This window comes from Staurois parvus, unplaced genomic scaffold, assembly GCF_062004578.1.
Source record: "Staurois parvus isolate SC_StPar_1 unplaced genomic scaffold, SC_StPar_1.0 ptg000232l, whole genome shotgun sequence".
In the NCBI taxonomy this organism is placed as follows: Eukaryota; Metazoa; Chordata; class Amphibia; order Anura; family Ranidae; genus Staurois; species Staurois parvus.
In genome coordinates this window covers 1,013,570-1,025,287 of record NW_028318028.1, presented here as the reverse complement: position 1 = coordinate 1,025,287, position 11,718 = coordinate 1,013,570, and the positions used below count along the sequence as shown (strand labels likewise).

The 11,718-nt window shown below is 41.5% G+C and overlaps 1 protein-coding gene across 1 annotated transcript; it reads left to right on the top strand.

Annotated features, from left to right (window-relative positions):
• The first annotated feature begins 242 nt into the window (after positions 1-242).
• On the top strand, positions 243-5,593 carry ZFP36 (ZFP36 zinc finger CCCH-type). Its single transcript, XM_089679800.1, has 2 exons — positions 243-392; positions 3,022-5,593. Exons 1-2 carry the CDS (start codon positions 357-359, stop codon positions 3,922-3,924), a joined length of 939 nt encoding a protein of 312 aa, XP_089535926.1. The 5' UTR covers positions 243-356; the 3' UTR covers positions 3,925-5,593.
• The last annotated feature ends 6,125 nt before the right edge of the window (positions 5,594-11,718 follow it).

The window sequence follows — 11,718 nt, the reverse complement described above, 5'->3', positions numbered from 1 at the left end:
CTTCTTTTTCCATCCCTCCTCTTGTCAGTTTCTGTCTTGTTCTCCGTTCTCAGTTTTTTCTTTCCTATTTTCCTCTCGATTTCTTCTTTCTTCTCCATCAGTTTTTATTTACTCCTCCCCTTTCTTACACTTGGCTGGAGACTGACTTGTTTTCCTAGCTTGACAGAGATTAGCTAACACTACCCCTCCCCTCCTTTTCTGTGGACTTCACCCTGAAGGGATGACCTCATAGATGACAGCAATGAGAGGGGAGGGGTTTGGGGAATATATAAGCCTAGGGAGCTAGCACAGAAGAACAGCACTGACTGCTCAAAGAAATTACTGGGTGGAGAAGCAGGCACTTAGTTCTGATCAATATGTCCACGATCCTGGATATTCGCACTATTTATCAGGTGAGACAGGCTTGGGTGATTCATGTTGGGCAGAATTTGTTTTTGTTTTTTTGTTTTTACAAACTTTAGGGCACTAATATGTCTTCTGTTGTAGGCTAAGAAATGTGTGTGTACAGCTTGTTCGAGAAACTTGAAAGATACTTTCAGACTTTTAACAGAACTTTACTGCTGTGTGCTAGAGCTGGTAACACCGGGCTGAACACTGACAAAGGAGATGGGCAGGGTGGGCCCCTTATACCGGATGTGAGATAAAAAGATAATGTTGTACATTTAGAAGACTTTTGGAAAGCTGAAGGTAGAGAGGGCATATAGGTGACCCCCAACATGTCAGTGATAGGGGGAGCTTAGGTTGGTTTGAACTTAGAACGTGGCGATGGCTGTCAACTTTGAAGACAGAAACAAGTACATCTGGGGAAGGAGATAAGCAACTAGGGCAGGGTGGGACAAAAATACATTTTGGCAGGCATGGGTTTTAGGTAAGCTCTATATATTTTTTTTTTTATCAGGCAATTTTCCACATTTATGAAGCTGCCTGAAATAAACTGTGCTTGTCTAGACTCAGAGCACTTAATCAAATTCAAATTGTCAAATTCCAGCTGTCATTTTGCACTGCAGACGTAAATCTGATGCTTAGCAGAAGGACAACAGATGAGCTACAATATGAGACATAGTTCCATGTTTACCTTTAACTCTTTTGAGATCTACCAGAGCTGCTGATCGGCCATTCCCTGTACACAGCACCCCTTCAGTGTTTTACAATTGCGTTTTACAAAAAAATAGGCTAGGGATATTTTGTGTCCCATTGTTCTCTGCGTTGGTATTAAAGGCTTACAGTATGTTACCAGGCAACTGTTTGCATTCGCAGCCAGGTGACATTAAAGCTTAGATCTGTATTGCCCAACCAAACCAAAACAACATAGTTCCAGTGGCATGTCGCTGCTCCCTGCCAGACTGCGTACATCACTGCCTTTGTTCTTGTTCCATCTGTCATTCACATCTTCTACCGTGCTGTCAATCATGTCGTAGACCTACGTATCACTTAATCTTTGTAACCTGCTGCACCTTCCTGACACCCCCCCCCCCCCCCCACACACACACCACTCTGTTCCTACACGTCACTCAGTCCTTGACATCTGCACACTGTACCTTCTAAAGGCCATGTACCTTTATCTGTTACTATGGATCTTCAAAAGTTTTTGTCATCACTGTTACTAAAGCTGGACATACGCATTATACTTTAATTGTACAATCTCTATACAGTCTCCTTTAGATTTTGCAAAATACAAGCAAACGTATGGGTCTACCTAATCCATCTCCTTGGCTTTTGAGCTGAATAGTTGCTGGTCAATCTTTCTGAGGTTGTACAAACAGATTGTTGGGTTTTCTTGGCCAACAAGTTTCTCAAAAGGAATCTCAGGAGTAAGAGATGATCTGCCACAACTTTTTTTTTTTGACTGCATCTTCCACGCAACAAGATTGCTCTGTTTCTTTCCTACAGAAAAAAATAGTTGCAATATTTTACAAGCCATTGCAAAATCTTTTTTTAGGGATCACAAACCTCTTCCAATGCTAGCAACTGCTTGTTATCTCTTGGGAGTTGCCCTTCATGGTGCAGAATGTCGCAAGAGATGCTTGAACCGGTCACATTACTTGCAAATGTTTGCTCTTAAATGACTGGCTGGCTTTACGCAACTTACACAGTCTTTGTGCCACTTGTTTTTTTTTTTTTTTTCAAGCTTCCACCCAGGCCTTGTATTTTTAAATAACCCTCTACTATACTCATTTCCAGCTCCTTTCTTTCTGTCCAGTCTTGGTGTGTTCTATATATTGATAGTAAACCTGATAAGAGAAAGCTAGATTAAATACAATTTGTGTTGCCCATAGCAGGCAAATTCCATGCTTTTTTCAAGGAGATAAAAACAAACACCTAAATGAGTCGACAGTCCTATTTTCCTTTGTGCCTGTGTTGTAAAATCTTACACTGTGGAGCCTGCTTCACTAATACTTGATCAATAACCCATAGTGATCAAACCTCTGCCTTAATTTGAAAGATGAATCCTAATTGGTTGATATGAGCATCCAATCTACTTTTGCTCTTGTTTGTCTATTTTGTCAAAACTTAGAGCACAGCTGGAGCAGTTGCCAGAAACTACCAAATTCTTTTTTTTTTTCAGAATGATGAAATTTGGTTACTGCTCCATTCTTGATCCAGTATGTCTGTTATAGTTAGCGAGAAAACATTCAGAGGCACTTTTTGGCTTCGTAAAACATATAAAAAGCCTCTGATCTTGTGGCTTCCTGTTTTTGAGTTCCCACCCAATTGTGGCTATCTGATATCTTAAGTGTTTTCATATTTTCAACCCAAACATAACCATTTCCGCCTTAGCACAGATGCATGCTTTATATTTGAACACAGCCATCTGTTCTTCCTATGGAGGAAGTTGCTGGTTCTTCTATATGTGACCTTTGACTCCAGAACTTGGTGTAACAAAGGCCTTTCACTTCTAAACGTTCTAAGTAACAATGTATACAAAGTTGTTATGTTCCTATTTTTCAAAATTTTGGATAGTGTTTTTATGCTGACATGTTTAGGCCTTGCTCTAAATCTGATATCTTGTTTGATCTACAGAACCTACGAAATTTAAGCCTCTCAGAAGACTTTGATACTGCCAATGACCACAGCTTCTCCAGTCCTCAGAGGAGACACTCTTGTGCCCCTGAACTGTGTGATGAAACTCGTTGGGTTTCTCGAGATCCTTGGAATTTTGAACCACCTCGTGCTCCCTTTAGAGCAGATCGGTCAGTTAGCCTTACAGAAGGACCCCGGACTGCACTACCTCCACCTCCGGGGTTCCCACCACTGAAGGCACCCCTGCCTGCTCTCCCTGCTCCTTCACCTCGTTACAAGACGGAGTTATGTCGCACCTTTTCTGAAACGGGGACCTGCAAGTACGGCTCCAAATGCCAGTTTGCTCATGGACAGCAGGAGCTAAGAGAACCAAACCGTCACCCAAAATACAAGACAGAGTATTGCCACAAGTTCTACTTGTACGGAGAGTGTCCATATGGGTCTCGCTGCAACTTCATCCACCACCCAGCTGAACAAGGAGCTTCCCACCAGCAAGTTCTGCGCCAGAGCCTCAGCTATACAGGTGTACCAATGCGAAGAGGGTCACCTCCACCACCAGGCTTCCCAGATCCTTCTTCATTCTCCAGAGCTCCTTCAGTATCTCCACCACCCTCAACAGACATGCTTTTCTCTCCTGCTCCTCTTGAGACCAGAAGCCATGTTTCCACCCTCAAAGGAGTGGACTCATGCTCTCGCTGTTGCTCATGTCGGTGCTCAAGAGCTGGAACCCTTCCTCAAGATCCCTTCGGAAACCCTGTACTTTTCCGCACACCTTCCTCCAGTTCTCTTACTGAGAATGAGTGCTATAGCAGTGGGTCAGAGTCTCCCGTCTTCGAAGTGTCAAGTCAAGTGACTTCCACCAAGAGATTGCCAATCTTCCACAGGCTGTCCGTCTCTGATTGAGTATGAAAATCATGGGAAAAAAAGCTTCGATCAATCTTTGTTATTTCAATCTGGTGATCAGACCAGCACAGCAGTTGAGTTTCTAATAAGAAGCAAGGCATTCTGTGAAGTTCCTCCACCTCTAGAGGAAAGAACAATCTCAAGACTCTTTTCCAAGTGCCTTTATACAGATTCTCAGGACTAAGTGGTCTCACTTGAAGGCTACACAGTAGCTTCAAAGACCATTATCTTTTGCACAAATTACCCCTACCCTTATCTGTTGTTAAACTATTCAGATATGGGCACCTGCAAGGTTCCATAGCTAACAGGTCCATTATATTGTGTAAGGGCTTCCCTCTACTGTGTTATTGAACAAGAGGCCCCGAATCATGTAGCAGAGCAAGGTATTTAGCATGTTTACTGCCCCTCGTCTCAAGCCCATAGTTTGGGCTGGACCTAAACTTGTGAGAATGGGACCAGCGTGGACCAGTATTCTGGTTGTGAAAACCCCCAATTTATACCCCTGTGAACTCCTGCAATAACTTTTAAATATTCATGTTTTTGTAGGTTCTGCAATGCATTGCAGTGTTATAATACAACACCACAATATCATTCTGTAGGCTACAGATACACTACTACTTAGGTTATATACACTACAATGTGTATAATGTTGATTCATACACTTGTTGGCTTGTTTACCAATGTGGTGCTGGGCCCTGTAGCAGACCTCCAAGTTGCCTGACATTCAAAATGCACATGGGAAAGCTACAGCTCCTTTTCATACCAGCAATTTTTTTTAAGTCACAATCTTCTGAAACAAAGTTATATATTTATTACCTGTGTATTGGTCAGTTGTTATATATGATTTTTTATTAAGGCTATAGAGATTTTTATAACTATTTATAAGTATACTTTTTGTTGACCTTGCATGTCGCTGGAAGACATCAAGCTATGTTTGATTCATTGTGTTAAATGGTTTTGGCTTGATACACAGTTAATAAGTAAGATTAAGCATTGTTTCAGAACTTTAACATAGAAATGTGTTGTAAACGGGACCAATCGGCTACAAATTGCTGTCATTTGCAACTATGACATTGGCGCACAAAGTGCACCAATTCATAGAAACGCGCAATAATGCATATCAACCAATCAAATTTCAATACCTGTTCAGGGTATTGCACTTTGCTTCAATAAATTTGTAAATGTCTGATTGGCTGCTTCATTCCCATTTTGCACAGTACAGTTAAATCACATTCTGCTTTATTCAGTTATATATTTTTTTTTTAGTTCATTTTTTTTCTTTTAGTTAATTTTTGATATTTGTATTATGACACCTTGCAATGCATTAAGTACTTCCCTACAACGTGCCTTCTTACCTCAATGAGTGACTGCATCATGCAGCCTGGCAGTCAAGGAGTTAAAATCAAGTGGATTATGCGAAAATGTCATAAAAGAAAAAAAAATAAAGAATCTGGTAGTAATTAATACCTTGATTGTTGTAATCCAAAGCGTTTACTGCTAACACATATACGTATCTATTTATGTCCTATTTATTTACCAGACAAATTTTATATATGTAATATTTATCTTTTTTGTATTATTTTGAAAATAATATATATTTGTCAGAAATACGTTTGTAATCACTTAAGTGAAATAAATGAACCTGTAATAAAATTAAGAATTATAATAACCGTCCCTTGTTTCTTTGCTGGGATATGGAAAAACCAAAGACAATGGGCCTTATGTGTGAAAGGGACTGACAGAAGAATGCAATGTGCACGCCTCAGCAATCCCTAATGAGGCGTTGTGGGATGTGGGGCAGTGGAGGGCAGAGAACTGACTTGAAGCCAACTTCAAATCTGCATACAAGTTCCCTAAGTTTAGCTTGAGTTGGGTTTTAAATAGACTCAAAATGTTCACAATAGCCAACAACAGTGAAGTTTATATCTGTAGAAAAATACTTCTGAAAGGTATATGGTTCACTGACGACCTTAAAGTGCAATTAAACCCAAAACCAAAAATTTTATATATTTCAGCCTACCGACCATTAGATGTGGTGGCTGTGCTAGTTTCCCTTTTTAGGCTTTTTTCCCCCTCTGTTTTCACCTGGTTACCTGGACAGTAACACACCTCCTGTACTACAGTGTCCCCACTCAGGATCAAAGAGCACAGGGGGCACTTTTGGACAGCAGAATTGTCAGTCTAGGGGGAGAAGGGAGTGTTAGTGTTAAAAAATTGAAGCCAAACTGCAGCTAACATTTTTTAAGCAGTTACAGTAAGATTTTTGTTCCTTTAGGGATAAAGTTTTACATAAACAAATAAAAGTTGACCGTTGTAAGCACCCCATATAAGCGAAATAAATGCTTTGTCTCAACCAGGGGCGGACTGACCATTTGGAAACTCGGGCACTGCCCGAGGGCCCGGGGTCAGTAGGGGGCCCCATGAGATGCCCCTGGTACCTTTTTCATAGGCTTTTTTGCGTTTGGGCAAGGACACAGGGGCCCCATGATCCCCTATTGCCCGGGGGCCCCATGAGTTGTCAGTCTGCTCCTGGTCTCAACCCTCTAACCACTACATCTGCAGGACAGCTTGTTCTGTTAAAAAATTATAGACTGACTGGATCACTAGGTGAAAATAAAATAAAGAAAGCTTAAAAAAAGGAAAATGAGTGCAGCCATCACATCTAAGAATTGTTAAACAGCAATATAATAAATGTTTGCTTTCGGGTTTAATACCACTTAAAGCTAAGTCATAGCTTCCAATGACCACCTGTGTTAATCCAACTGTATGCAATTTACTTTTATCTGCTCTACCTTGCTATAAGGTCTACTCCATGTCCATTCCATCTCACACAGATCTCTAACTGGCCACAATTTGTTTCCTGCAAGTCATTCATCCAGTTCAGTAGAAGGAACCAGGAAAACCATACATGAATCACAGCAATGTGAACACTATGGGGCCCATTAATAATGTGAAAAGTGGCTATACCACACAACAAAGTCATTCACAGCTCGACCTAAATCAGCAATCTTGTCTCCAAATATCGACCAAACCATCCTCTCTCTCCTCCCAAGACCTCCTGTTCTCTAGCTCTCTTGTCTCCTCCTCCCATGCTTGTTTCTAGGGTTTCTTCAGAGCCTCTTCCCTTCTCTGGAACTCTCTACCTCAATTTGTCCGGCTATCTCCTACTCTGGCCACATTTAGGCGTTCCCTGAAAACTCATCTCTTCAATAAAGCCTATCCCGCCTCCAACTAACAATTGAACTTTTAACTCTTCCATTGGCTCATCCCCCATAGTTCACCTTTTGTACTTTTGTTGCCCCACCCTATTTGATTGTAAGCTCTAATGAGCAGGGCCTTCTTAATCCTCTTGTATTTTGTTGTATTGTAACTACACTGTCTCCTTTTAGATTGTAAAGAGTTGTGCAAACTGTTGGCAATATATAAATCAAGTATAATAATAATAATATCCCTTTCTACCAGATATGGCAGTGTTTACTCCACAATGCACCTGCACAAAATGCCAGGGAGTCACGGACCTGTGTCAGTGTCTCCCTGGTGGATTGTCCATAGGAATATACAATGAATACAGCCAGTAAGAGGAAAAAAGAAGATCCTACAACAATTCCTTGGGGAAACACTGGGATGGGAAATGGTGGCAAATCTTTCCAGTGGGGACACAAACCTCAGGAGAGCCCTGTGTCTAATTGAGGTGAACGGCTGTCATCAGAGACACTTTTTCGAATGTATCAGCTTCACAGATTACCCCCTGACACAGTAACACTCACATAGCATTGCTGGTTTCACTACCCCTATCACCCCTATTCTGGGGCATGTACTGGATCCCTCTGAGAGGCCAAAATGGCTGCTAGATCCTGCAGTTATAATTCCTAATAGAAGCCAAGGTGCCATTGTCTAGTCTGTAGAGGTCTGTGCGTCCCTCCATGGATATGCCTCTCCAGTCCATCACTGACCCACCACCGAAACGGTCATGCTGAACAATGTCAGAGGCAACATAACGTTCTCCATGGCTTTTCCAGAGCCTTTTCTGTTTGTCACATGTGCTCAGGGTGAACCTGCTCTCATCTGTGAAAAGCAGAGGGTGCCAGTGGTATTCAATGGCAAACGCCAATGGAGCTCTATGGTATCGGGCCAGTGCATTCAGGGCCGTTGGGCCCTCAGGCCACCCTCATGAAGTCTGTTTCTGATTGTTTGGTCAGAGACATTTACACCAGAGGTCATTTTGTAGGGCTCTGGCAGTGCTCATCCTCTTCCTCCTTGCACAAAGGAGCAGATACTAGTCCTACTGATGGGTTAAGGACCTTCTACAGCCCTGTCCAGTTCTCCTAGAGTAACAGCCTGTCTCCTGGAATCTCCTCCATGCTCTTGAGACTGTGTTGGGAGACACAGCAAACCTTCTGGCAATGGCACATATTGATGTGCCATCCTGGATGAGTTGGACTGCCTGCGCAGCCTCTGTAGGGTCCAAGCATCGCCTCATGCTACCAGTAGTGACACTGACCCTAGCCAAATGCAAAACTAGTGAAAAACAGTCAAAATAGATGAGTAGGGAAAAAATGTTAGTGACCTCTACCTGTAAAACCATTCCTGTTTTTGGGGTTGTCTCATTGTTGCCCATCTAGTGCACCTATTGTTAATTTCATTAACACCAAAGCAGCTGAAACTGATTAACAACCCCCTCTGCTACTTAATTGACCAGATCAATATCCCAGGAGTTTAATTGACTTGATGCTATAATATGATTAAAAAGTGTACCTTTAATTTTTCTGAGCAGTGTATATATTGGTACATTCATTACAGATTTTTAAATAACAAAATTTGAGACACCAACATATCAAAATACATGCTGTTAATAATAACAATGTAAACAATAGGGCACTTTTCAGTTGTCTACATCAGCAATATTATACTCAAATATGCAATGGAATTAACATAATTTTTTCACCTTCCCAATCAATAAAAGAAACTAAATGGAGGATGAACAGAGTGCAACCAAAACGGTAAACATTAAAACTTCACAGTTCTTGGTCATATTAAAATTATGCAAAGTTACTTGTCCTTTAAGTGCTACTAAACCCACAACAGTAAAATCAGTCTGTATATGCAGTGAAACATGCTTGTTATACTCACTGTGGAACCTACACCATACATAGATCTCCAGCTAAAAAAAGACCATTCATCACTTATCATAGGTAGCATTAACCTCTTCCCAACTGTCCTATAGCAGAAATACTGATACAGGGCGGTACGGGTGCGCAAAATCACGTATATATACGTGATTTTGCATTTCTGGGTAGGGGGCGCGTGCGCGGCTCACACTACACATGCTGCCCTTCGTGGTCATGGCTGTCAATCACTGGGTCCCAGCTGGCGATTACTCACCAGCACCCGGTGATTTCCGACGATCTCCGACAGGGAGGAGAACTATTTTGTTTGCTAACAGTTCTCCTCCCTGTCAGCTTGGGCACACTGCTTTGGATGGCTGTGTACAGCACAGCCATCCAAAGCAGTGTGCTTATAGTGAAGCACACTGACACGGCCCCCTAGTAAAACACACCCAGCACACAGTTAACCCTTTGATCGCCCCTCATGTTAACCCCTTTCTGCCCAGTGCAATTAGTACAGTGTCAGTGCTTTTTTTTAGCACTGGTCACTATTGGTGTCACTGGGGTATCAGTGACACCAAGTCAATTCCCCCCAGTATCAGAATGCCCACCGCAGCCCCACTATAAGTCGCTGATAGTTGCCATTACTAGTAAAAAAAAAAATTCAGTATATATACCACCATTTGCAAACGCTATAACTTTCACATAAACCGATTAATTTACACTTATGGGGATTTTTTTTAGCAAAGACGTCGCAGAATACATTTTGGCATAACTCTATGACGAAATTTTACATTTTTTTACTGGACATGTTTAATAGCAAAAAGTCCAAAATATTGTTTTGTTCTCAAAATTGTTGGTCTGTTTTTGTTTATAGTGCAAAAAATTAAAAACGCACAGGCGATCAAATGCCACAGAAAGAAAGCTCAATTTGTGGGAAAAAAAGGACGTAAATTTCATTTGGGTGCAGCGTTGCATGACTGCACAATTGTCAGTTAAATAACATAGCTCCGTAACGCAAAAAATGGCCTGGTCAGGAATGGGGGGAAATCCTCTGGAGGGCAAGTGGTTAATGTGGCTATAGAGAGTTTAATAAGCACTGAAAAAAAAAACCTGTTGTGTAATAAAAATGGAACATTTGGCTTGGTCTGTACTGCTGTGGATTGCTAGGGGCTGCCATGAGTATGGACCAGCCAAAGGAATGAATAGGACAACTGGCGTACCATACATGATGATCAATAGGAGTTGTGGGTCCAAGGCTGGAACAGGCTTGAAGGTTAGCATTTTACTACCTGCTCTTCACTGGGGTAGATGGAGGTAAGACATTAAAGTAAAGTTGTCCTTTAAAGTGTATATAAATCCAAAACCTTTTTCTTTTCAATTGAGAAGAGAAGGGATATACACCCTATCAAGTTTTTCTTGCTTCTATTGACCATTGTCAACAATAATGACATTTAGCCTGGGTTTACACTGATGCGGTGCGGAATTCACAGCGTTTTCTGTGCGAATTCTGCACCACATCAGAATCGCACAACATTCATGCAAGCCGCTGTGGATGTGTATATTAACAACACCCCGTAATTGGTCAGCAATGTGCAGAATCTGGTCCCATAGGTGTGAAGACCCATGCAATCCGATTCTAGTGCGGACCAAAACAGGGGTCCTGTACCTTTTTTGGTGTGGGTTAGAGCCATACAAAATTTATGGCTCCAATTGTACTGCACACAAATCACATGTGATTTGCACAGGAATGTGGTGCAGTTGCTGTGCAAATCACATGCGATGTACCGCACCGCATATATGTGAACCCGGGCTGAGGGAAAACTCATGTCTTCTAATGGGATACTTATTCTGTTGACAGATATTTAAGAAAGGATTTCCCTTACCTAGGAGACACTTCCTTTCATTTCCTCAGATGTCTATGGAACAGGAAATGAAGGGAAATTTCCCTAATGGGACATAGATGGTAAAACTAAACCTGTTTAGATATCCAACACTTAGAAGTGCTTTCTAGGGACCACGGAACTATTTTCACACTAGTCCCCACCCTCAACGTAATATTCATTCAATAGTCATAAACACACAAAGACAGGCCAATTTGCCTTTTTTTTTTCTATTGGATGATGAAGGACACTGCAGCTTCCTCCGAAGGTTCATGAAAAACAGGAAGATAGCCCAAGTGATATCTAGAGCTCTCTTAGACAGCTGCATTGGAACTTAGACTGAAAGATGTCACCTCCCTTCCTGAAAAACATTACATTTTGGGTTTCCCATCATTTTTTGTCCTGGTAATGATAGTCAGCAGTATAGAGAGGGACAGTCTTCCCTAATGAGACACACATAGCAATAATAGCCACACGGGAGGTTTAATCCTTCTGTAATCTCTCCAAAATTTAACAAACAAAATGCCTTTTAGATATATTTTAAAGCTGAATTTTTATGGTGAGTCCTTGACTTCATCGCCAGAGATTGGCCTTCTCTCCATTTTACTAGGTTCGTTGGCGGCACAGGAGAAATGTTTATTACGTTTCTTCCTGTCTGCAGCTTGCCAATTGATACAGCTTTTCTGGAAAATGGCCACCCCCCCTACCGTTGTGGGTTTCTGCGATTAATGATATCAGACATGTTGAGATTTGCCAATGATACCTATGAAAAACATAAGTTATTATGATCGGTCTGGCTCCATTTT